Here is a 27530-nt window from a genome sequence, read left to right as displayed (position 1 = left end):
CCGAGGCCTGAGTGGCGGCGGCATGAAAAAGAAACTTGGATATCATACGAGATAACCGTTGTCACGTGAACATTTGATCCCCTTGGTAATCCCGTATGCGTGTGTGTTTGCAACTCGCCAACTCTTCTTTTACATCTCTCTCTCTCTCTCCCTCTCACTCGTACACCCGGACACGCACGCACACAATATATACACGCGTTCTCTCACTCCTATACTCATTCGTCAACTCACTCGCTCGCCCAGTGTTTTTCTTTCTCCTTCTCTTTTCCATTTAATCCCAACAATTCTTTTAAACGAGATTAGAATTAATAATAAACTCCGTCATATGAACTCTAGTAATCGTATTGTCGAGAAAGACATCTCTATTGCCATAAATACTACCTCTTTAATTTATGCATATTCGTTTCTTACATTTTTGCTTTATTATAAATGTATTTGCTTTACGTCATAGTTTATTTTATGTATTACAGAGTTGTCCTTTAGTTCGTAAAAAAAAAAAAAAAAAAAAAAAAAAAAAAAAAAAAAAAAAAAAAAAAATATTCCTTTATCATTGTTGTTAAAATAATGGGAAAGGTTAGTGAAGTCGCAGTCCGTGATTAGTAACTTAAGAGGTAAAATAATATGTTATTCGATTTTTTTTACCGAGCTTACATCAATTTATTCGTAAAATCAACGTTTGATTTTTATATTCCCAATGCATCTGCTTGCCATATTTGGTTTTTTTTTAAAAAAGCTTCCATTAAGAAAACATTTTATTTATTTTACAGCTTTGCTAAATTTAGTCACTTATCAGAGCGCCGCCGCTTGTCAAGCAAATTTTTTTGAAATTTTCATTAACGTAGATAATTTAGTTGGAAGCATGAGACTTGCGACTTGCGACTTGCGACTTCGCCCACTTATCCCTAGTACGTACCATAATTAGTTATATCTTTAAGAAAATGATGAATAAAGCAGGAGAAACAAAGAAACGAACGAACAAAAAATCAAACAAAAAATCAAACAAAAAGAAACCCAGAAATATGTAATAAAGGTGACGATGACTGATAAGCTGTGTTATGTGGGTGATTTTAGTGGGGAATGTGTTCGGGGGCCGATGCGGCGCGGAGGCGTTGGGTCTTGGGCTGATGTCGCTTAACCCGGCCTACAGGTTCGCTCTGCCCCCGGGGCTCGCTGCCAAGACCACCCGCTGCCTTGTATTCGACCAAGGTAGGCTACCAGCCATCTTCATTATCGTCGCAGTCCACGGCGCTTACTCTTTGCTTCTCTCCTTTTTTTTTCAATCATAATCTGCTCTTAAGCTGTAATGTGCATTAATTGTAGCAAAACAATTGCCCAATGAACGTCGCCGCTTCTTCCTACGCACCCGCTCACTTTCTCAAAATGTACACACGCACACAAGCCCACGCCTAATGTCTATCTTATTGCTCGCTGTCCCCGCGCGTATGTACGTAAAAGCCAATTAACCCTATAACTCAACGCTACATCATGCTAACCCGCCCTATCCTGCTCATTGACTACGTGTATCACTTTCTCTCTCTCTCTCTCTCTCTCTTTCTCTCACACACACACACTCGCTCACACACACGCGCGCGCGCGCACACACACGCACACACAATCTTCCTTCGTTCCCCCCTTCCGCCACCCAAACAATCTCAACAACCGTCGCTCTAGTTATTTCTCGCCTTACCTCACTCCTACCTCCCGCATTTAATTTCCGCCAACCAATGGAACCTTTACAAAGCGTACATTAACAATTTTTCTTATATCTAACGCATAGCATGCAACATTAGTTTTATTTAATTATAGTTTAATCCAATATGAATAGTTGTATCTAGTTTTTATCAATATTAACGATTCAATTATAACAACGACACATTTTTTATTTTATCGATAAATAAATACTCTTATCTGATGCTACATCTCATTTTATGTATCTTCAATGTACTCGTGAATCATCATACAATACTGATTGTATTTAGTAATACTACCGTTTTCATGGGAGTACATAGCTTTACACTATGTTATTAAAAAGTTGTTAAAATCAAAATTCATGTTGCACTTTAAATTAAATATAATTTCAAAAGAATTAAAAATTTACTAAATGTATTATGATTATGATTCGCTTTTACGATTCGTTATCCTATGATTATAAAAATTAGTTTTCAATGTCCGACAGCTGTCGATCTAGATGCATATACATTATGTATGTTTTTAAATTTTGTCTTTAATAATGAAATTTTTCAATATCGCGTTTGTAACTAAGGGATTTTTACAATAAATATATAATCATAATTCACATAATTATTTTACTAAACTAAACGAGCATTTTTATCATTAATTTTACAAGATATTTCACGCACAATGAATTTTAATCCGTCGATATAATACTAAAGATGCAGCTTTTAGTTAATTATGTAAGAAATCAATGTTATGGACAATTTTTCTCATTAGAATGAAATTTAATATAATGAATGTAGAAATTATCATCGATGTATAAATAAATTATCTTTAAATTACAAATATTCTATAGTTAAACTTTAAAATAATGTAAATAGTATGTTTGTATAACCATACTTTATTAAAACGACCATTAGAAAAACATATTTTGTAATTTTCTATAAAAGAAAATTTGTAAAAATGTAAATTAAAATTTTAACTTCTTTCTGTAATAAAATGAAATTACCATCCAATTCCCAGTATTTTTTTTTTATTTTACAACCGATATATACTAACATTAAAATACTAGCTTTTATATCCAACTTTGTGTTCGAATGTTTACAAATGTTTTCGATGATTAATTTAATTGAAAAGTTTTGCCATACAGTATTTAAAAGAAGTTAAATCTAATTTTTAAAAAATAAATCTTTTTATGTTATAAAAAAAAAAACAAAAACAAAAACAAAAATGAGAAAATTTTCTAAAGTAATTTAAAAAGTTATAGAAAAATTGATTACCGTTTAATCGATAATTTCATAGAAATTTACGTTCTCAAATAAATTGTTTCAACATGAATTTAATAAACGATAATTTAACATCAGTGAAGAAAAAAATCAATATTTCAACAGAATTATGCAACTAAGCATTAATAAAAACTAATGAATGAATTGATTATAATTCTTTAAAAATAATATCGCGTAATAATGGCGGAGTAAATGATTATTAGCTAAAGTGTTAATAAGATTATCAATGTTAAATTGACAATTTTAAAGATGATGTCTGCGAAGTGTTTGTTAAATTGTATAAAATAGTTTGATAAATGAGCATTGGCAGATTGAGAGTACGGTTATAATGAATAAAGTGTATTTGAAAATTTTAATATTACTTGTTACTGAATGTTGACATGAACGATTTGATTTAAATAACTACAAAGTTCATTAATCTTTCATAATAGTACATCTAGTAAGTTGAAAATTTCAAAGATGGAATATAACATGAACATTAACAGAAAAAACATCACTTATTATCTATAAGAATATATATAGTGAATGGTATTATAAAGCTTGGCTACATATTATTTTTAATAAACCCTTAAATTTCATGTCACAAGTCATTACGTGGCTTTAAGCATCCCACGTATCAAATTCATGACCTACTCGACAAAAATTAAACTTAAAAAAACGATGTTATTAAATAAAATTTTTCATGTTTCTACCTTAAAAACGAGCATTAAAATGCTTACTCTTTTATTATGGCACTCTTTGACAGTAATAATTCTTGTGTTGAGAGAGGTAGAGGGAGGTAGAGGGAGGTAGAGAGAGAGAGAGAGAGAGAGAGAGAGAGAGAGAGAGAGAGAGTGAGTGAGATACGTGTGCGTGTGTGTTACAAGCATGCAATAAAGCGCACATATGGCACCAAAAACAGATTCAATTTGACTGCATTTACAGCAGCACTCAACATTTTTTTCCATTTTAACAGCTCTTTCCAAAGAAATCTTTGTTACTTTGTAACTTATCGTTCCGCAGTCACGTTGACTTTTCAAGCCGCTTCCCGAATCAGCAGCACGCACACTTCGAACGAGGATTTTCTCTATGATCGCAGAATAAGCACGTGCACATGTTCTATCGCACACGCACACGCACACGCACACGCACACGCACACGCACAGACGGGGAATAAAATGAAGGCATCCGCGGATGTGTTTAGGCATGCGCGTGGGATGCGTAGGGTCGGGAGTATTGGCCGACTCTATGACAGTCGTCGAAAACATATTTCAATATCCGCTCCACTTTGTTCCGGCCCGGACGAATGTGCGATTCCAATGCTCATGGCGCGCGGTCTGCGTTCAACGGCCTCGCACTCTTCCGGCTTTTTTGAAACTCCGAACGGGAATTCGAACGGCGGCGGGTGGGTCGGCTCCGGCGGGCGAAGGCATCAGCGGCAACGGCAATCGCGTATTTATATAGTCGCACTGCGGATTCGGACAAAAGAACCTGCGGATTATTCGACTACCTCCACTCTTTATTCGCCCTTCTATCCTCACGCCCCCTTGACTCGATCCTTTTCTCTCGTGCTCGCGCGCTCTTTTTCTCCGCGACCGCTTTTTACGAAATTATTTTAATCCTCGCGAATACACCATCGGGAGACGCGAGTATGTCTTACGCTCTACGGACCAGTTTAATTTTGACGCTTTTTAGCGATGAACATTTATTGGTTTGGAAATCGGATTTCATTCGATAGCTAAAAGTATTAGTTTCTCTTTACGTTTTTGCCAGTTTAATGAACATAAAAATTTATGCAAACGACTCGATCGATTCTGCATTTAAGCATTTCTCAAAGGTATTACTAATATTTCTCACAACAAAAAATTACGAATAATTTATAACTTTATCTGTCAATGACCCTCATATAGAGGTTTTTTTCTTCAATTCGTCATGTTTTTCAAAAATGTAATATTGTTTTATTTATTCTAATGCTTTAATTTATTGGATGCGTGCCTAATTGGTTAACGGTATTCGTACAAATACATAAACGTAATTGTCACAAGTAACGAGGCTTTGAGTCACTGAAAGATACAAAAATTTATTTTTGTGATTTAATAAAACTAAATGCTGATTTATGCTTTACCTTAACTTTAAAAAAAAAAAAAAAAAAAATAAAATTCTAAATAAAATGTTAAAATATACATATGGCTGCGCGCGCATTTGTGTTCATGCGTCCATGTAAAATTTATTTTAATTACATAAAGCTTATTTTTTCATTTTACTTTATTTTTTTTTTTTTACTCTTTTTAATAACAAAATTAATTGTCCTTTAACCCACGGACACTTATGGCATTTGGTAAATTATTACGACAGTATTGCAAAAAATTACACAATTTATTAAATTGAGTTAAAAAAAATTCACCCTACTGTCATTGTAATTTTTTCGAAATGCCATTGATATCCTTGGATTACAATGTGCTGCATAATAATTTTAAAAAAAATCCGCATACAGCTGCTTTTATCTTTTACATAAATGCCTTCAAGTTCGATTCAAATGTATTACGAATATATTGAATTATTATTTTTGGGCTTAAACACACAAGATATTATAAGGATGAACACACACGTTTTCTTCGGAATTGATGTAATTTTCTATTAATAGAAGATACACCAACTAATTAAAAAAAATTGAATTAATTTCCGAATTAAAAAATAATTATATAATTTTAATAAATCTTTACTCTACGATATTCTACGACCTAACAATATACTCGATAGTGAAAAAAAAAACGACATCGTTATAATAATTTCATAATTTACCAAATCCTCTAATAGCGATTATTAAAGTTATTGATAAAATCGTGTCAGGAGAACTCAATATTTCTACCTTTACACATAAAGCAATAAATACTGATTTTTCTATTATGTCACAGTAAATGTATTTAAAGTTTTCCATTATGAATTTAATAAAAGTTGCTTTGACCGACTCAATAGCTTCGCACATGCATAATGCCCATATCCATGAATGTAATATCTATTGCAAAACTAGCATTGAGCTTGTTGTATTTTATCATAAAGAGTAAATTTTAATTTTCCATGTATCGCTATAACTTATACAGGACTCGACTAATTTTTCACAATAATCTAGAATCTTCGAATAATAGATGCGCATTAAAAGCGATCACATCGTCCTCGTAGACGTCAAAACATAAAATATTACGATGCAAATGGTCGACTAGCCGAGGATGATAGGTCAACGTTGTTCGGGATGGTAATGGCTGCGCGCGTACCTACTCGGCCTAGCAAAACACACGCAAATTATAAACGACTAAAAGTATAAAAGACGGAATATTATAATGTGGCAGGATGACGCGAACGCTTGTAAATAACCCGTGTCCGTATCTCTTACGGCTTCCCTCACTTGTGCATCATACGTTCGCGCTGCCCCCCTCCTCCCTCCCCCCGGGCGAACTAACTCTCCCCCTCCCACCCAACCCCTCTTCTATTCCGCCTTTTTTACGGCTAAATTAATGTTCAGCCCCAATAAAGTTGAGTTCCCGGCGCGATTTCACCGTGGCGCGCACGCGTCAAACCTCAAAGTCGAAGAGGACTTTACGGCTCTTTTATCGCCCCTTCGTAAATGCTTGGCATCCCGGCGTATTATACCCGCGGGAAAAAAGACAACAACCAAAGGAAAAAAGAACAAGGTGCGCATTTATATACACATACTATTCGAATTAGCTGGACGATTCACCGTTTGACGCCAGAGTCTATCTTTTAAAATTTTCGGCCTGTGCTAAACATCGACCCTATTTTAGTGAAATAGGCCCGAGGGCGAACTTCTCTCGCCACATTTCTAATTTCACGTTCTCCAGCAGCCTTAAAAGTTCTTTTGGCACGTTCGAAAAACCTCTCCTCCTCATCCTTATGTAAGAGGAACTGTAGATTTCTCACCTCACTCGCAACGGACTAATTGCTTGTTCCATGTTTTACAAGAGGAATTGCTTCGGGTGCCATATAACCAGCTCTAGCTAATTTTGCAATCTGTTATATTATAATGATTATTTAAACGTGCGCACACGTGCGCAGACTTCATCGTATCAATAAAAATTTAGTGTCTTGGAAAAAGTGAAGATTTATTGAGATGTTTTATATTATTTTTCACGATCTCTTGTGCCTTCACGTCAATGCCAGGGAGACTCCACATTCGCTTTCGATAATCTCGAATAATCTGGCAGCAATGATGCGATAACGTTAGATCATTCGGTCCGCCTTAATTGGTCAGCGCGAATGGCGCGCACGACGAAGTGAAATTCGATTCACTAGGAGCCTCGCGACCGATGTCTCTACAGCTCGGTACGTGGGTCCCAAGACGACGACGAAGACGGCGACGAAGACGGCGACCGATGTTGTTGTTTTTTTTTTCTTTGCATGCTCGATACTCATGCGCAACTACTGTACTAAGAAAGACACTAACCCGGCGCTCAAATTGCCCCGCGCGGCTGAAACTGTCTCCGAGGAGGGGGCTAAAGGAGAAAGAAGCCTCCTATGGCCGTCGTTAAAATTTTTATCTACGCACATATACACTCACCGGTGTGTGTATATATATATATATATATATATATATGTATGTATGTATGTATGTATATGTATGCATACACACGTATATGTATATTATCGTGCCTTGATAGCCTCTCGTAAGACGCGGGGCAATCATCGAATGACTGCCTCGTATTCTCGAGATTATCAGGCCGCTCGATGCCGCCTCTCTTACCTTTTCATTATGCTGATTCCGACCTCGTCAAACGCTCACCCTTTGTGATTTATCATCGCGCGTTGCTCGCACTTTTGTTTTTCTTACTTCGGACAGAAGTGAGCAAGAGGCAGGGGGTCACTTGATCCAGGGATCGCCTGCCGAGGAACTATTTAATTAAAGGTGTACGTAGTTCGTTTATTGGCTCGGCATCGCTCGACATCTTAAGAGTGGGACGTAGAGATGCTCCGTAGCCCCATTTTCGCAGCTCGTGGCTTTCTTCGGAATATTTAATTAGTTTTTCCACGAGTTGCCGTAGTAGCGCGCGGTTATAAATGTTAATTGCAGATGAAGTGGTAATAAGAAGTCTTAACGACGACGAGGTCCCCAGCGCAACTTACCCCTGATTCTCAAAGCTCTTAATTCACGGGGCACTCGAGCCTTGCGCCGTTCCCGTCTCGTTGAATCTCTTCGAAAAAGGACTTTTGCCAGATACGCGTCCGCGCATGGATTTTGGAAAAATAATTTAAAAAATAGTTGCCGTTGTGTCGCAACAGCAGCCGAAACGGGAAAACGGGTGGGTGAACTCGGTGGTGCGGGCAGGGCCGGACGAGGGAGAAAAAATCAGTGACAGATACTTTTTGCCCGAATGGGAAAGAAAAAGCGTCAAAGGGCGGCAGGGAGAACGGAATTTAATTAAGTAAAATTATTGTCGCAAGGCGGCGGGCGCTAGGAGAAGAAAAAGAGAAAGAGCCTGGTGGCCAAAAGGTGCCAACGTGTATCCGAGGCGACAGTCGTCTTAGCGCACCAGCAAGTGAGGGAGTAATGATCTTATTCCCCGATAAAACAAAGTAATAGAAAGTAAACGAATTCAGAGAGCACTCGCACTGACATTATATCCCCCCCCCCTCTCAGCCTCAGCCGCTCTACCAATCCCACTTCCTCCTTTTTGCAACTCGACCACCCCATTTCACCGTCTTATTCTATCTATCTATCTATCTAGCTATCTAACTATCTATCTATCTATCTATCTATCTATCCAACTCTCTCCTTTGAAGGGTGGCTCTTGCGCCCGAATAGTTGGACCTCTCGCCTTCTTTAATTACCTTGCACTCGGCCCGGCTTCCTTTGCTTTAATTAAGAAATACGGAAATCGCAAGGCTACACTAGACTGCTTGCAGCAGTGGAGTGAGCATCGCGAGAGATTACCGTGTTTCCCCTTCCCCTTTCTCTCTGCTTTTCCCTCTTGCAACTCAATTTTTTCTCGTTACGAGAGCCTTTTTCCAGAACACAGGCATTTTCGACAAGGGAAAGGAGCCTGTCTCTCTCTCTCTCTCTCTCTCTCTCTCTCTCTCTCTCCCCTTCCTTCTTTGTCTCCCTCTCTGTCCGTCTCGTCCTTGCAAACTTCACTCGGAACACATGCAATCACGCGGAACGAGCGACTCGATCTTGGCCAAGTCGTTTGCCGATATAATAACGCGTTCTAACTTTGTCGAACATCAAATTCCCTTCTTAGGCAAAGAAAAGCAGTGCATGGTGAACACATATTGACTTATTTATTAAGAAACAGTTGTGAAAAGAGCGGGGGAGCATATTCTGCTTGTAATAATATTCTTTGTCCCCACAAAGGAACTCAAAACTATTGAATTACAAGACACTCGTACGTAACATATTAGTCATATTTAAAGTATCTATTAAAATATATGATTTTTTAACGTAATTTTGGCAGACATTCGATTACTTATTATGCAAGTCATCAATAACAAAGCATAATTTGACGTTTCAATGTCTTCTCACCATCTCCATATTCCAGCTTTTCAAAGAAAATCCACTTAAAATTCCTACACCGACTCGTTTATGCAAAGCGAAATAATTTCCTGCTCTTGCCCTTGCCAGGACAGTCGTTTCAGATGTATCGGATGCTCCTTTACACAGGCGAACGCCCTTTCCTATTCCAGAAAATCTCCACACTGATTAAATAAATGGCCTATCGCTCCCGCGTAATCTCTCGATGCAATCCACACGTGCTCACCCATACCCTCCCACCCACTGCTCCTACCAACCAATAGAAAATATTGCCTTGGTAGCTCTTTTAAAATTCCCAACTCCCCAGCACTAAGCTCGTACCCACATATATAACGATATAAGGAGCGCACGCGTACAGTCCCCTCAATTTTACGAAATCGGCTCTCATCTGGCGTTACTTCGCGGGATTTAGCGGTTTCCCGACGTAGCCCGGGATGAGCATAATCACACGACATTACCACCTATTTGTCGCGGCGATTTAAAACAGCCGCACAGCCGGGAGGTGGATGTGCCCACGCGGACGAGCAACTGCCGAATCCACATAAGCCCACTCGGGGGCACGATAAGCGAGACCCGATAACGCACCTACGGCTCGCTTTTCCCCCCTGGCGCTTTAAATTTTCAGCGCTTTTCTTCAAAATGCCACGGACCCTCCCCGAACCCGGCCCAGCAAAGCGTCGCACGCGTCCCATACATAACGGTCCGGAGATGTCCGATAACGCTGACGGATAGTCCACAAGGAGAACAAACATCGAAATATAAGGGAAAAGAGGGTGGTCGCGTACCACTTGTTTCGAGATTTTCTCGGCCGATCGGATTAGCATTTTAAAGCGTAGCGACAAAGCTAATCCACAAGATCTATCAGTCCTCCCAAATAAAATAGGAGACGCCCGTCTACGGAAATCTTCACCGCGATGGTCGGCTTCGGGGATTTTTCCTGGAGCCATCCCCACCCCTCCCGACACTCCTCTATCCCACCACCCACGAACTCCCATTTAATAAACACGATTTAATAAGCACGACAGCGAACCCACCCACCCATCTTATCCTCTCCTTCATTTCTTCTCTCCTTATTGCCGCTACTTTTTTTCTTCTCTCCCCTCCACCTCCCTCTCCTCCTCCTCCTCCTCCTCCTCCTCCTCCTCATACTCCTCCTCCTCATACTCCTCATACTCCTCCTTCCTCCTCCTCCATTTCAACCTCCACCTCCTCCTCCACCTCCAGCTCCACCGACAACCTCACCGCCTCCACCCTCTACCACTCTCTACCACCACCACCACCACCACCACCACCACCACCACCACTACCAGTACCACCACTAACATTACCACTACCATCGCACGCCCATCCCTTTATTAAAGCGGTCGCAAAGCTTTCTCTAATTCGGCATAACTCTGAGATATTACGAAGGCGGGCAAGCGGGCGGTTGACGTCGGGCGCGAGCAATATGGAAGATCATATGTCATGCGGAGGAATGCGCGTGCGGCCGCAGATTGAATTCCGGGGCTGCGGCGCTCACCGGTGGGAAACGAATGGCGGTCGAGCGAAACGAACGCGACGACAATTGGCCCGTGGCCGCTAATCCCAAAAGCGCGCGCACCCCTCAGCCAATCGATTGTAGTCCGCGTCCGCTCCTTCCGGTGCAGGATATACCTTGGCGACTTTGGCCGTGCTTATTTTACAGGCCCGACGCGGCACGTCGGAAATTGAAGATGGACTAATAGTGCGTCTTCGTCGGCCGACCTCACAGAGCCTCGTTCTACTGATGGCTTGACGTATTGATCAGAGCTGCATCGCCGCAAAGTGCGCGTGTCGACATGTTTTGTAAGCCGTTAGTGCATCGCGATTCTGTCGCGGTCGTTTTGTTTTCATTTATTACGGTTTCGCGTGCGAGCGCATCGCGGAGCGATGGAAATGGTTGGGGCGGTTGAGGACGAGGGGTGGCGAGAGTGAGGAGTGAGGAGACGCGAGCCGACACACGTGTGGACGAGCGCTACCGGAATGAAGTAAAATGGCAACAGCAAGATGGAAATTTTGAGCGAAAGACACGCGGAGGATTTGGTTAAAGGTTTAACGGTATCGCGCGTCTATTCTACGACCTTTCCGAACGCACGATACACGCGCTCGATATTAGACGGTATTTACGAACACGTGCTATTATTGCCAACTCGTGATTCTTTTGCTTATTTGCGAAGGAGATGTGCGCTTAAGCATTGACAATGATCTCCGTAAAATGGAATCGCATTTTTGATTATGCACCGTGTTTTCTAAATTTATGGGCTCGGCTTATTACGTTACTTTCACTCATTTTTCTTTTCACCATCAGATACTCGTATAATGCCAATGAAAATTCTATCGGTAGAGCGTACGAATGATTTGATTATGCGATATTAAGGAATTACGGCTTGAAAGACTGGCTGATCCATTCCCGAATGCAACATATGCTCGACATTAAAAAATTTTCGTATCTGCTTAAGTTGATCTATGCGGGAAGAGACTTGCTTTGTAAGAGTTAAAAAAAAACATGTTTCGTTTATTATTCAATCCATCGTCGCTAGTTTTCAGATATATTTTTCAGAAATTCTGCAAGACGATGAATTTGATTGTAATGAAAACAAAAAAAAAAAAACAGTACAATAATGCCTTCTTCAAAATTCTTATTATTGTATAAAAGCAACTACGCAATTCACAAATAACTTACATTAATGATGTGTCTACCAAATAAATGAAATTCTATAATTAATATATGGTGCAAATATGTAAATAAAATCTTATTATATTAAAATAATTAACGTACTTTGTATTATTGTATAATTATTATATAACATTGTTATATGATTTTCAGTGATTTTATTACGTTCGTGTATTTTTAATTGACAGCTCTCTGCTTTTCTCAATTGCGTAATATTTAAAATTATAAATATAATTTCAAATTTATAGCTTGATGATTAATCCAATATAAACAATAAGTTAAAATGTAGTTTGTCAAAAATAGGGTGAATATTATAGCATTAACTCGACTATGAAAATTGTAAACAATACCCTAAACTTCATAATATTTTCGTCAATGAATTTCAATCACACCGTTATAATTTTCTATTAATATCATAAAACGAAACATTCCAAATATTATTTGATTATTTGTTATTATCTTTACGGCATTTCGTAGCGAGCGTTATTGTAATTACAATGGATTTGCGTATAAAGACTTTCTCGTAAAGTATTGTATTATTATTGCCGTTGAGAAATTATAAACGAACAAAATCTTCTATAATCACTATAAATTGCAATAATTTGTATTTATAGCTGCACATTGAACAAACGTCACTTGTTATAGAAAACATCACAATGAACATTCATCATTTCATTATGTAAGCCTGATGGAAATTATTAAAAATACCTTCAAAACTGATATTTCAGCATTGCTTTTGACTTAGTCATAACTGCCTAATGCGATTAAGAAAAGAATTATGTCTATCGATTGAAGTATCCGTAGTTTATATGAATAAAATTTTGATTATGATACTTTTTAAATATTCTTGCTCGCCTGACTTCTCAAAACCAATACTTTTTATTCCAAAAAAGACAAAAATATTTTTTGTCCATTTAATTTAATGTTATCTTGCACTACAAACATATAATGATATATTTATATATATTACTATAAATGTTTCATATAAATATTTACTCTTATCTATCATGATAACCTACTCTTATTCTTCGAAACAATCTTTCAAGGTTATGCATTATGCTTCATGCTATTATATTATTTATGCTGAATTATGTTAGATATTGTAAATATTGTATTAAATTGTCGATTATAATTGTCCGCTTGGGTTCTCGTTTTATTGCTAATACCTTAATAAATGAATAATCGACTGATGCAGTAACGGCAGACTAACAATTTAGTTATTATTTCACTCGGTACATGCACTACTACTTAAACTCATATATCATTCCATTGGGCACGAAATAAATCCAACGCGTCGTTTATATCAGACTCTAAGCGCCTTACTCTATTTACCATTACGTCATTGCAAATGGCCCTAGGAAACAATTTGTGCCAAATTTTTGACAGTCTTACTCAATTCGACAATTTTGCCTACGAAGAATCATCAAAATCTTTCCATTCTCATCGTACAATCCAGAATTTCTCGTTACTTGTGCAAATGCCGTACACATACCGCAGTAGCATATATTTTTTCAGAATGTGAGATTGTCCTTCGGTTATGCCCGGAGTTGGGAAGAGCTGGAGCGGGTTGTGGTGGGGAGGGACGGAGTAGAGGATGGGGCAAAACGGTGCACGGTACACGCATCAATCACCTCTATTTTAATATCGGCCAGCAACACAATAGCGCAACGACTCGTGTGGCGGCGGTAGCGGTGGTATTCTCAAACCCCCTACCCCCACCCGCGCCCGGCAACGACCATCGTACACAATCACTTTCCTTCAGCGAAGAACCGGCAGCACGCGCCCGCGCCTTTTTATGGCGCATTCCTCTAACTCATTCGCGCTCTCTTCTCGGCTCCGCTCTTGCGCCCCGTTATAACTGTCAACCGCAATCGTGGGGCGGAGTGATATAGCAGAAAAGGAAGCTTAAAAAGCAAGGAGGGGGCAGAGGGAGGGGGCCGTGACGAGGAAATCCGTTTTAGGTGCAATGCTGGAGATGCTTGGCGGTGTCGCCATGTGCGAATCGCGCGAAGCTGATGATGCGGCGCTTGCAAATCCAAGTCATAGGGAGCGGAGAAAAACTTCCTGGAGCACAGAGACACGCGTGTTTACTCGGAAAGCGGAAGATGCTAAAGTGGCGAAGTGGCGATAGCTGCGGGGAAGGACAGAGACGGAGATGAGGTAGAACCTGTGGTTAAGACGGTTGGTGAGAGGAGGGAAGGAGGGTCGGAGAGCCCTCGAGTATCGAGTCGAGATCGCGTCAAGGAGTTTACGGGCGATGCGTCGTGCTCGCGCTGCAGTGGCGTCACCGGCATCCCCCGAGGGGTAGATAGATGGATGTATCTCGTAAAGCGAGTGAGCCGACAAATACAAATTCCTGAGCCCCCCTCCTTACTTACCGTCTCTTTTTCCGCGCCGGGGCTCATACTCGGCGGGTTACGAGGGTGTTAAGCCGCCTCGATCCCTTGTTTCCTCGTCCCATCCCATCCACTCGTATTTCTCTGCATATTTTCAGGAGAGCAGTCCACCTGATCCCGTAGCTGGGAAGCGCGACATACAGAACACGCTTGTCTCCATTATCGGCTGCTCTCAGCGCCAAATCTCCGCTGAATGATTTACGGGGAAGGAAACCTCGGCCGCGGCTAGGTCTTGGATTATCAGTAAGGGTTATGTCGATGCCGATACGTGCGATGTCGGATGCTTTAACCTGCTACCAGCCCCCTTTCGGCCCCTCTTCCCTCTTTTTACTCTGTCCTCTTTCATTATTTTCCCGTAACGCACTCGTCCTTTTCACGGGGTATCTTTTTTTTTTCTTTTTTTACCTGCTTGTTGCGCCCTTATTCGACGATCAAAGGCCATTACGCACTGATAATAATGTATCGCTCTAGATGGAGAGTGGGCGGAAAACACGGGAAGAGGAAAAGAGAGAGAGAGAGAGAGAGAAATAACACTATGGTCATAAGCAAATGTCCTGGACGAGGAGCTGATATAATGTCTTTTGAATAAATGACGCGGTGGGCGATGTTGTAAAGGGATACACGCGCGATTAGCGGGAAGCTCTAAACGGAAAATGAAAATCAAAGCCATGCCCGAATCACCGATGATCTCGTTGTCATTATTATCGTCATGCCGATGATAATAATAGCCTCAGCTGTCACGGCAATCGTCGTTTCGGCCTCTGAAGCTATACTTTCGCAAAAGCTTTCGGAAACGCAATCCAGGAGCACGGCCTCGTATTACGGCAGTCTTCTCGCGCCAAGGAGAATCACGATTACTGCGATTTCCGAAATTTTAAATATGTCGTTACGTAAGCGTGACAGGTGACGCGCGCGGATATACGGCCGTTGCAAGGCCTCCAGTTTTTATTGCAAGATAGGGATTACGGCCGGTTGGGGTAAAATACGCTTTTACCGGGAATCGAAGTCCAACGCGTTTTTGGAGTCTACGATCAGCGCTCGATTGTACAGAGAAAAGTCTTTTCTTTGAAAAATATATTTGTTGAATAAAGCAGGCGATTCTCGGCTGGCCTAGGCGTTCGAGGGATGGGGAGCATTAATTATGCACCATTTTATTCGAATAACCTTTTATTTGACATTAAATTCATTTTGGAGATACATTTTTTATTAATTAATAAAATGCGCTGGGAGCGTTCGGTGCGCGCAGGAAGCACATTGCTATCGAGTTTAAAGGGATATCAATTCGCCAGTACTGATTGACCTCTCTCCCTCGAATCCGGCGGCAAGTTTGATCCCTCTTCCTTCTGCCCCCCTCCCAACCCCTTCCCAATTGCCATTCAACCCCCTTCCACTCCACGATGTGTTTCGTTTAATAATTCAATGACGAGTGCGCGCCATTTTTCAGCAATTCCACATCCTGCGTATGCTCGTCGCCAACTACATTTCATGCATTTCTACTCTATACAGGGACATTTTATATCGTAGACGTCTATCTTGGTATTTTGCTTTTTCATTCGTAATGTAAATGCCCTCGTTGAATGAAAGATCTGAGTTGATTACCATTGCAAAGAACCTGTGGCCTATTTTATCTTTTTTCCTCGCCTGTAGTCCCGACGACGACGACACGGATGACAATGACAACGACGACGACGACGACGACGACGACGACGACGACGACGACAACGGTAGTGGCGATGGGGCGATGGGGTGATGAGGGGATGCGGCGATGGCAGCGACGGCAAATGGAGAAAGTGCGAAAAACTAAAGCTCCAGGAGAAATGTAATCAGATCCGCGCGAATATTCGCCCAGTCGTACTACTCTCTTTTTCGTTAATTACTAATAATATTCAGACAGCGACGGTCGAGAGTGGCGAAAAATATACACGAAGGCGCGCGAGACAGAGGTGTAGCATCTCTCCTTCTCTCCGGCTGCTTCGAATTTCCATAGGCAAACAGAGAAGAGCCCCACGATGGGCGAGATCGTCGCGTCGGGGCGGCAAGAAAAATGAATAAAATTACGAAAGGAGAAGCGGCGAAAATTTTCGACTGCTCAGCCCGACGATTGTGCCGGCTGGAGAGAGACTACGGATCGGCGCGCGGGTGTCAGTTTCCTGACGGGGTGAGCGCGAAAGGATGAGCCGTGAACCCACCACCCTACCCGTCACCCTCTTGCCCCGTCGAGTTACGGCTCAGCTGTCTTTACGAAAAAACGAGAGCGAAAAAGCGCGAGCCACCTTTGAAAAAAGCTGTCGCAGGGAAAAGAAGAGATACAGAGAGAGAGAGAGAGAGAGAGAGAGAGAGAGAGAGAGAGAGAAAGAGAGAGAGGAGAGAGAGAGAGAAAGAGATAGAATGCGCGCGTGTGTGTGTGTGCGTGCGTGCGTGCGTGCGTGCGTGCGCGCTCGCAGGCTATTTAAACTGTCGGCACATCTCTGATCTTGAAAATCGCAAGAGCCCGGGATGTGAGCGTGGCGTGAAACGCTCCTACAGACGACTGAACCTGTATGCGATACGGCAGTTGAGAAGTGGGTGGCTAGGGGGAGGGGTAGGGGTGTGGAGCTCGAAAGCAAGAGTAGGAGTGCAAAGGGTCGACGACGGGTTGAACGATGCCTGGTATAAGTCAGAATGCGGACAGGCGCGCGGTTTTGAGGGATGAGAAGTTTAAATGGCTCGTCCGTATGTTGCGCCGTTGCGTCTCTCTCTCTCTCTCTCTCTCTCTCTCTCTCTCTCTCTCTCTCTTTCTCTCCATTCTCAAATATCCCTATATCAAACATCCCTTGCCTCACTACCTTCACGTTTCTCTATTCTTCTCTCCCTCTTTCTCTCTCTGTAATACGTCTACTCGACTGATGTTCTTTCAGTTGCTCCAGCGATTTGTCTCCAGCGTAAATAAACTATTACTTTTTCTTGGCCTACCTGCTACTCCCACACATGTGCATTATATACAGACGACAAAGATGCTCTCGCGAATATACACATCTTCGCCATCATTGCCACGGTCGAGCGGTCTACCACGGCATCCGTAAAGGGATCGTCGTAGAGATCCCGGAGGGTATCTCTGCGAGAGGGCAGACAAACCTGAATCGACCCGTGTCGAGACTGATACGTCATTATTCATAGGAGCGAGAACACGTGTAAAAGATTTGTGGCCGAAGTTTCGGGAGTGCGAAGAATGAACCGAAACCTTAAGTAAGCGTCCCTTGGAGAGATTGCGTTAGGCAATGCGTACAATGTGATTTTTACCGAGCATTACGCGATTGTCAGTTGCTCGCGATGGGTTTTCGTTTCTTTATTATGAGGATTATGGGAGAGAAGGCACCGACGGCAATGCCCTACCTATTATTAACCTTGCGACTTCCATTGAAAATTGTAAAATACTGCTGCATAAATGTAGCGCGCGCTTCTAATTTCGAAGCCGAGTGGCTCGATAAAAATTCCAATTTAAAAACGTATTTTGACGTTTTGCAAGGAACGTTGCACTGCAAAATGGAGCCGCGGGACAATGACCCGATGCAATAAAAGCACACTCTTGGCAATATTCCCAAGAGTATTGGATGTCTAAGTGACAGTGTCCGTAAGCGGTAGTCGGGCTATTTGCTCATTCCGGCCCGGCAACAGCTACGGTTGATCTTGAGTTTCGCGCGTAGGTGGGACGGGGTTGGGCGCGCTATGTTCCTGGCGCCTTATCATTCTTGCAAGTTCTGTCGATTTCTCGCATCTGTGCGAGGAAGCCGGCAAGTTTAACGCGTTAGCCGAAATCGCTCTCGTCGCCGTCGTGGGATCACGAGCTTAGCGAAGGTGGGCAAGCAGTGGGAGGATCTTGGGGAAGGGCCGTGAGTGCGTGCGTGCGTGCGCGCGGGCGGGGGCGCGATTGGAAGGGACACGACGACGCGATATGGACTATTCAGCGCGCAAAATTTCATAATACGGGGCGCGCGAGTCGTGAGGCGCTTATTGCCGATGGCAAAACTTTCCTTGCCTCGCCAGCTGACACGCGCGAACACTTCGTTGCTGACTTTGAAGCGGCAACAAATTGCTGGGCGCGTGCGTGCGCGCCTCCCGTTCGTTAATAAAAATCAGAGGGAGCGAGATGACGAATGGGCAATGAGAAGCAGAGGCCCGGCTCTTATGAATGACGGCGCAAAAAGCATGGAGCCCGGGGCGATTAGTGCGGTCAGGCCAAGTGACAACCGCCCGGCACCCACCCTTCCACACACACACACACACACACGCGCGCGCGCAGCTCGAGCCGCTTGGACGTAACTACGTGTGCCTCCAGCTGGTCGCTGTCTAATCTTTCCTCGATTATCGCCGACAATGTAAATCGGCGTCGACGCTATCGCTGCACGTGCTCGCCTACAAGCGCTTTTTTCACGGCTGCGGATTTCGCAAGCTCATTTACAAAGTCCTCTGCGGTCAATACTACGGTGGCTCGTCATTGGGGCGACGAAGGGATGTAGTAGGGGCTGTAGAGAGATTGGATATTTTAAGTTCGTGTGAAAATAGGGCTATTCGATTGTATTTACACGATGCTCGAGATTGTCGCCGCTAGTCAGTCGAATAGACTGGGCTACTACGAGGGAGTAGCGCTTCTACTTTAGCTACTTCAGGGAAAGCATCGAACAGTTTTGCTTCCGAGACTCCTGAGATTCCTGTTATTGTTGCCTTGTTTACGTAGTGTATTTTAAGTATTTTTCCATGATATTGATCGATAAATTTAACGTTCCCCTTCGTTCACATTATGTTACAGCAGGGCAGATGTAATAATACATCTGGTAGTAATAGACGACAATGAGTATATTGATGGGAGTATGTGCGTTCAATCTTATCTATTTGCGTGAAATCGAGGAAAAAAACTCATCGAGAGCCTTGATTAAATAACTCGTCAATTGATAATTACGAAGTAATAACATTAATTTGCAACTGCAAGAACAAGCTAATGATAATGTCGTGTGACGGTGTATCGTACGCAGCCTGTTGCGACTAAACGAGATTTTAATGCGATATATTTCCAATTTTTATTACGCGTTCCGGAGATATTGGAAAGCGTATTTAATGCAGGACCCTCGGACGATCCTGGTACAGCATTGATGGACGTGTATTTAGTTATTCTAAATGGATGGACCATAAATTCTCCTTACGGTCATTTATTCGTTCCGATTACTTAATTACGGCACGTTGTTGCACTGGTAAAACGAAAAGCGGCAAATCCATGGAAACAATGTTATCTCTAATCCCGTTATCCAATCCATACATCGATCGTCTTTGCTAATCCCATTATCTGAATTAATCTTGTTCTAAGTAGTTGCTTTCTTGAAATCTTTTTCTTACATTACTTCCGCCATCTTTTGCCCCCCCCCCTCCCTCCTCCCCAACCATCGCCCACCAAATAGGACACTTGATTTTTAACGATAGTCAAGGTAGATTGCACATTTCACACTCGAGTTCAAATAATATTGCTCATAAAGCTCGCTCTCATCAGCCAGTCAGGAATAATAATTATAGGATTTTCATTAAAGTGGAATTGCGCGGGCTAAAGCTTTTCATTGCCGTTATTCCACTATAATTTATCAAAAAATATTAATCGTCCGTCACCGCTAGCCGCGCGCTTCTTTCTCAAATAACGTTCCTCGAATAAAGCAAAAAAATATTAGCCGCCTCGATCGTTCGTCGACTTACGCAACTTAAAGCAATAATTGTTCATCCGCAATGAGATTTAAAAGCATTTAAAATTAGTGGGTTTGTGGTGGGTTGGGAGTGTGGCGGGAGGGGGGAGGTGTGGGTTGAAGCATCGCCGAGAAAAATCGACAAACGCGCGTAGCTCTCGAGGGAAAAAGAGAGTAGGATGTGACGAAGTCGTGCTGGCGGGAGTACGAGAGCATTGCAAAAGTAGCGTGAAAGAGGTGAAGTAGCAGCCTCGAAAGTGCCTCGGTGGGGTTGAAAGGAAGGAAGGAGCTTCCGTGACTACGAGGATCGCTGCTACTCGCTTGACGTGCACCACCGACGTGGAATCGTCCCGGCGTGAAACGAAACGGAAATGCCTGCGGGATCCCCGGGCCTCGGCGGGGGCAGAGGCGCGCAGGGCAGGGTGAGATATTCGCGAGGAAGCCGAGCGAAGCTTAAAAATACGCAATCTTGCTATCCCGTCATGCCGAAAAATTGAAATACATGTTGGCCCCGTCGCACGAGTCGTCGTTCCCCTTTGATATCGTTTACCCATAATCATTTAATTTCGCCAAAGCGTCGCGCGCGGCGACTTCCTTAAAGAAGAGACGAAAGCCATCCTGTACACCCCCTCATCTTCTTTTCTCAATTTTCCTCCTTTGCTTCGGTTCCCGAGTTTGAGCGCCGATCATCTACCATCTCATATTGTATTTTAAGCCTCGATTTACTCGCGAAGAGTTTTCAAAATATTTCTTGCATTTTTCGCCTCCTTAACTAAAGCACAACATTCGGTATTACGTCTATATATATATATATATATATATATATATATATATATATATATATTTATTTATTTATTTATTTATTTGCTTTTCCAAATCATTTTTTGTCATTCGTTTTTTTACGACATTTGGTATACTTATTCCCGGCAAGCAAATAAATATATTAATAAAAATGAATAGATTTGCGCAAATGTGAGTAAAATGTAAATAATAATAATAATAATAATAATAATAATAATAATAATAATAATAACAATAACAATAACAATAACAATAACAATAATAATAATTTTGTCGACAAGATAGAGAGATAGAGAGAGATAGAGATCGAGAGAGTATTTTTATTGTAATCGCGGGAAATAATATTTTTCATTGTATGAGGACGTATTTGTTATTGTAATTCTTTGATGGCTCGAGACTTACAAACGCGCCTACTTAAATTATCGCTTATTTACTTTAGAAAGAGTTTTTAGTTAGTCTAACGAAAAGATCGTGAGAATACGTATGTCAGAAAACGCGTATCGTACGCCATAACCATAAAAGTCCGTTTATTGCATAGGACGTAGGATAATACGGGATAAAATCTTAAACTGTCGATTAGGCTTGCGAAAATTCAATCGATTATTTTTATGAATTTTAATTTTCATATCACAAAACGTCGGCTCAACATTATCAAAGGCAGAAGTCTCGCATTTATGCGTGCCGCGTCCAGAAGACGTCGCAATATCTCCAGCGCGACGTAAATATCGTAAATATTCTACCTAATTTTGTAGCGAGCGAGTCAGTGAGAAGCGGTAGAAAAATGACGACCTCCCCAACAAAATCACCAAGATAGAGAAAAGGCAATGCTGCCGTGATGAACAATGAGGAGGCGTCGAGCGCCAGGCACTTTCCATGCAAACTAAGCCACCGATACTTGGACGGCTTTCACGTCCTGGATTCGATCGGTTATTGAATCGTTAAGCCTGGCGGGCTCGAATAAAAAGATCTGCACAAGCGTTGAGACAGAGAGAGAGAGAGAGAGAGAGAGAGAGAGAGAGAAGGGGGGGGGCGTTTTGAGTGGGTTGGAGAATGTATTCTTTCGTGTAAAGTGAGTGGGAAGAGGGAGCGCGACTCACGAGAGCCCGCAAAATAATATTTCGAGACGCTAAAATGTGTCAAGCGACTGATCCCCCCGACCTGACATTTGAATATCCAACGGGGGTCGGATGAGACAGACGAGCCCTAGTCGGCATTATCGTATACACAGTAGTGGCAGCCCTTCCACACGCCATTCTCCTTCAGGGGTGGGCGAGATCAAGCGGAATACAATATTTATAAAGCTTTGCGGAAGCAACAGACGTCGATATATCCGTCCGAGGAGGAGCTCTGGGACGCGAGGACCTCGTTATATTCCTCCTCCCATTCGTTCTTCTTCCTCCTCCTTTGGCTCGTCGCCGACCTCTCCCGACGGCTGACAGCTATTTTTTCTTGCCAGTGTTTTTTGTTTGTCTACGGTAGCCGACGTGACATTACGGTTTACCTCATTTTCGTCAATAACCCGAGCTACATAAGCTTCGTAATATACACGTGCGTTATAACGTCGATGAGAGACGAGCGCCGAGGCGAACGAGGGAACCTTAACAAGGCTTCTGGTTTGACGGGCGACGATCAAGTGCGAGATTTAACGGTCAGTGAGAGAATGAGAGTGAATGAGGGAGGGGGAAGAGTGCGCGGAGGGACTATTCGCCCAGCGACGCAAATCACCTCGCCCCTATGACAAACAAGACAGCAGCACCAGCAGTACCACCAGCACCACCAGCACCACCATCACCCCCAGCACATAGAGTATAGAGTAAAAAGCATATCGGCGTGCATTTTTTTTTTTTTTTTTTTTTTTTTTTATCACTGTCCCAAATCCGACGAAGTAGATCGTAAAGTCCTCCACTAAATACCGCCATATAAACTCCGACGGCCAGTTTCAACGATCCAACCCGTTTCCTTTACCGAAAAGGCCCTTTTTCTTACAGGGCTTTCCATTCTTTCTCTCCCCCCCCCTGCCGCTCTCTTGGATCGTCTTGCTCTTGCCTTTTTTTCTCTTGCTCTCCCTCTGGTCACTCGTACGTATTCTTCCTCGGCGGTTCGGTCGTTCGTTGGGTGTTCGAGAAAAGGAAGAAATAGTTGCCGAGTGCCGGGAGACCTTTTAAGAGTGTAGAATCGCCGATGAAAGGGGGATTACTCGCATGAATACGGATACAAAGTGTTCGAGTTCCCCTCTCCCCATATAAGAAACGAACGAACCGGATTTCTATGTTGTCTTCGCTGTCTTTAGTACCCACTTCTCTCCGCCCCGCTGCTCATCGCTTCTTTCTTCCTTCCACTCTACGCACTACACATACGAGCGCGCTTATATTCCTCCCTTCTCTTGCTCTCCTCCCTCTCCCCCGCCCTCTCCCAATCACCCATCCCCATCGCCCATCGCCCATCGCCCATCGCCCATCGCCATCACCATCACCATCACCATCGCCATCGCCATCGCCATGGCCATCCCACCCCGCCCTTTCCCACATAATTTCTCCTCGATTCGCGTTACTTTGAACGACCAAACATTTTGCCTTACATACTTTATTTACTCAATATCTTGGCTCATGCTCTACGAGCTCCTTCCAGCTTCCAATTTTATGCTCGGGACTTCTGTGAATTTTTAATGCCTATTTAGCGGATTTAAATGTCATTTCGAATAGGCTACTCTTAACTAAATATGGTAATAACATATTATTATTTATGCGCCTTTCGTCATCAACGGATACTCTCTCCATTTATAAATTTTTATTGCCATATTTTATAATGCTACGGGCATAAGAGGCACGCAACATTTCATACGGCATTTACAATTAACGTTTGCGATGTTCTTCTATGATTTTCTCAAAAACATATTTTCAATAAATACAAATTCACATATTTCATCAATTGTAATGGTCGGCGTTTCCTTTCAACAATTTCCTCCGCGACTCTTCTCTTTTATCTATTATTTCTTGACGGATAGAAACGACTAGGGTTTTATCACCTCTTTCAACCTGACGTTTCTTGCATTGTAACGAAGTTGTCAAACTCGACCATTCCATGTTAAACTGGTTTAGCAGGAGGACATTGAGACAATTTACCAAATGATGCGATGAGAATTGAAATAATTCGGGAATTATTACCGTCAAACGAAACCTTCCAACCCGACGTTGGCGATCAATTAAATTTGCCAAAAGAAAAAAAAGTGCCTTGTGCCCTGAAAAAAAAAAAAAACAAACGAGTCACTGAATGCTTACAGCTAAATGGAGCAACACATCGATTATCAAATTTAAGAACAAACAGTAGCCTGTGTACTAATAATAAATAAAAATTGGCCGCTTCAATGATAAGCTGAAAAATCATGAGCTCCGGAAATTTCTATAGCCATAATAAATAAAGTCGTGTAGCGGGGGGGGGGGATGTAGGATACGAGGAAGAAGCTAAACGAGCGTGCGCGCGTTTGATGGGTCTCGCTTATAGATTTGCATTATTGATGCAAATGTGCGCGTATGGATCGTGGGACGGGGACGGGGTGGGGGAGTAGGAGGCAAAGAATATTTTGCGGTGTCAAGCCACGGCGCGAGATACACGGTACGTCAAGAGGCTGTAAAAGCCCCGAAGGGCCATCGCGCAAAAGACGGCGAATTAAAGTGAGCCGGGGCGAATAAAAAGTGGGGAACCGACAAAAAGAAAGGTGAAATCCTTGCGGCGCGGGAAAAAGGGAGGCAATACGTTCCGCCCATACACTTTGCCGTAATGCCGCTGGATGTGCGCATACACGTAGGCGCGTATCTGCCTCGGATATTCGCTCTCCCGCGTTCGCAGAGATAAGCTCGGACGAGCAGGGAAATAAGAAGAAAACAAGAACAAAAAAAAAAAAACGGGAAAAACTATAAAGAAGGTTTCTCGGCCCGGGAACGATTCGGTAGTCCTGCTCAATTAGCAATTTCTTATTCCTTTTGGGCGCAGCTTAATTATCAAATGCAATAAATACGCGTCCGTCCGTACGTACGTACGTTCGTTCGGACATTCGTTCGTGCGTGCTTGCGTGCGTGTGCACTTTAAGGACTCGATGGGGGGAGAATATATTTTCATAAAAAAGTCCAAATTCAACGACAATGTAAGGATGTTGCAGAGTCGACGTTAAAGCGAAAATTCCATATTAGGATCGGGGAGATGATTTCGATATCTGCTATACTTTCTGACGTTCATTATTACTTACAATATTGCGTCTTATCATTTTACAACGTTGGCCGTATGCGATATTTTATAGTGCAAACATCGCAATCCTTTAAGATTATCCCGACTTTTATGCAATGTATTCACTCGTAAAATAAATACACGTTTTAGATTAAGCAAAAAATGGGTAAAAAGATGTAAAAAAAATTGGAAGAGAATCCTTTCACAGACAAAGTCAGGGCTACTGATTCGCTTGTTACCAACCGAGATATAAGTTTCACCGAGTCAGCAACAATTAGATTTCGTATAGACAAAATACAATTATTTCTTCTTACTTTTTTCCTTTCCCTTTTGTTTGTTTTTACATGCGCCGTAACTCTTGCAATCATTTTAATCTTATTTCTTTATAAAGTACACGCGTTCTCAATATTTTATAGCAACTTGCGAGAGATCTCGCGTATATTTCACGGCGCAGTACCGTCACTTAACGTCGCTCCTCCTTAATATCAATGCCACTCCGTAATTTATGATTACATTCCCGAGAATGGCTTTAAAAAATATTGCCGTCTCGTGGTCCCTACCGTACACGAAGCCCACTGCTTTCAGCAACGAAGTCCAGTCAAGTAATGAGAAGAGCGTAATGATCGGTCGATTATGTCGAGCTCCAGTTACCCCCAACAATTCAGTTCACTAAGCAAAAACGACAAGGTTTGGCCAGTTGTCGGGATAAAGAAGGAGAGAGAGGGGGGGGAGGGGAGCGAGCTCCCACCGCAACGTAATACCGAGGCGAGAAGATGCAAAACGAGTGCCGAGTGGACGAACGTAGGGCCGAGGTCCATTCACTCTCCTCGTCGCACGAAAACAAAGAGAAAGCGAAAGCGCGAGAGGGGGAGCGCCGCCGAGTACTTGTCACACACCCCATGACGCGGCCGCACTCGACGCGGCCTCATAATTTATCCCGTTATGCTAATCGGGACGATTTGTCTAAATTAAAAGGCGCTCGGTCGCTGATCCGCGGTCAGTGTCACCTTGTCCTCGCCTCCCAAAACTAATCTCCGACACACCTACACAGAGCGGGGCGCGGTCAACGACGCAAAGACGGCCTGGCGTATTTCCCGAGGGATGCGGCCGCGTTATCGCTCTCAAATCCCCCGCGGATGATGAGGCCTTTAGTTTATTGTACGTGCGGATCATCTGCTGGGTGTCGTGGGCAAAAAGCTCGAGCCGGACGTAGCCGCAAATCCCCGCTCGGACGAGACACGAGTGCGCGATGAGGCGCTCGGATACCCGCCCAAAGCCCCCGATTTTGAATAATCGAAATAATCGAAATGCGCCCTGGGAGGAGGGCAGACACCACCTTCCAGTGGGCGCGGGCATGATAAAAACGCGATCGCGAAAGAAAGGCCTTTCGGTTAGAGAAGCCGGGCTCTCGACTCCTGGCATTAGCGCGCCCGCATCGGCCGACGCTTAGCCAGATAAATCTGGCCATCTTAGCAGCCGCATAAGTCTCAGGATTAGCCGCGCGGCATTCGTTTCACTTCGGGCTCGCCGAGGCTCTTTAAGTGCCCAAGGAGAGCTGCCAAATCCACTCGTCGCGGATTTCTTTCCCTTCGGTCGCGTCTTCTCGTCGAGCCGAGCCCTAATGAAAGCAGACCTCGTCGTCGTAACCTCGCCATCCGTGACTAGGCTGACGAAAAACACATAGACAGATAGACTGATAAACAGAGATAGAGAGGCAAAGATAGAGAAGAGATAGATAGATAGATAGATAGATAGATAGATAGATAGATAGATAGATAGATAGATAGATAGATAGATAGATAGATAGATAGATAGATAGATAGATAGATAGATAGATAGATAATAGATAGATAGAGTGGCAGAGGTGGCCGGGGTGATTGGAGGGGGGGGGGAGTACGAGAAAATGGCATGGTGGAATGGTGGCGAAGTGATAAAATGCGAGGGATGGGAACGTACGAGGAGGATACAGGTTTCCCGAGGGCGGCTGATGAGGTATTGATGATAGGATCCCGTCAACACCAGCTGAGCCAATTACACGCCTAAATCTCCGCTCGCTCTAGTCCTGCAACTCGACTTGGCCTCCTATCCTCGTCATCGCCATCGCCTCGAGCGTACGACCTATATATATATATATATATATATATATATATATACGCCCGCTACCACTCCTTTGCGTCATTTTGACTTTACGTCGCCATCCTCTTCCGCTCTAAACTATTGAAAGCACACGAGTACCAT

General features: G+C 42.8%; 1 protein-coding gene across 1 annotated transcript in view; it reads left to right on the top strand.

The window, feature by feature from the left end:
• The window catches only part of LOC105362159 (E3 ubiquitin-protein ligase Rnf220), a 132606-nt gene that overhangs the window by 44386 nt on the left and 60690 nt on the right, over positions 1-27530 (top strand). Inside the window, exon 3 of the mRNA XM_011499512.1 lies at positions 1072-1206. Coding sequence (XP_011497814.1) covers positions 1072-1206 — 135 coding nt within the window. The remainder of the gene's footprint in view (positions 1-1071; positions 1207-27530) is intronic.

This window comes from Ceratosolen solmsi, unplaced genomic scaffold (assembly GCF_000503995.2).
Source record: "Ceratosolen solmsi marchali unplaced genomic scaffold, CerSol_1.0 scaffold35, whole genome shotgun sequence".
NCBI classification, from domain to species: domain Eukaryota; kingdom Metazoa; phylum Arthropoda; class Insecta; order Hymenoptera; family Agaonidae; genus Ceratosolen; species Ceratosolen solmsi.
Note: the sequence above shows the minus strand (reverse complement) of the source record. Positions and strands in the feature narration are given on the sequence as shown.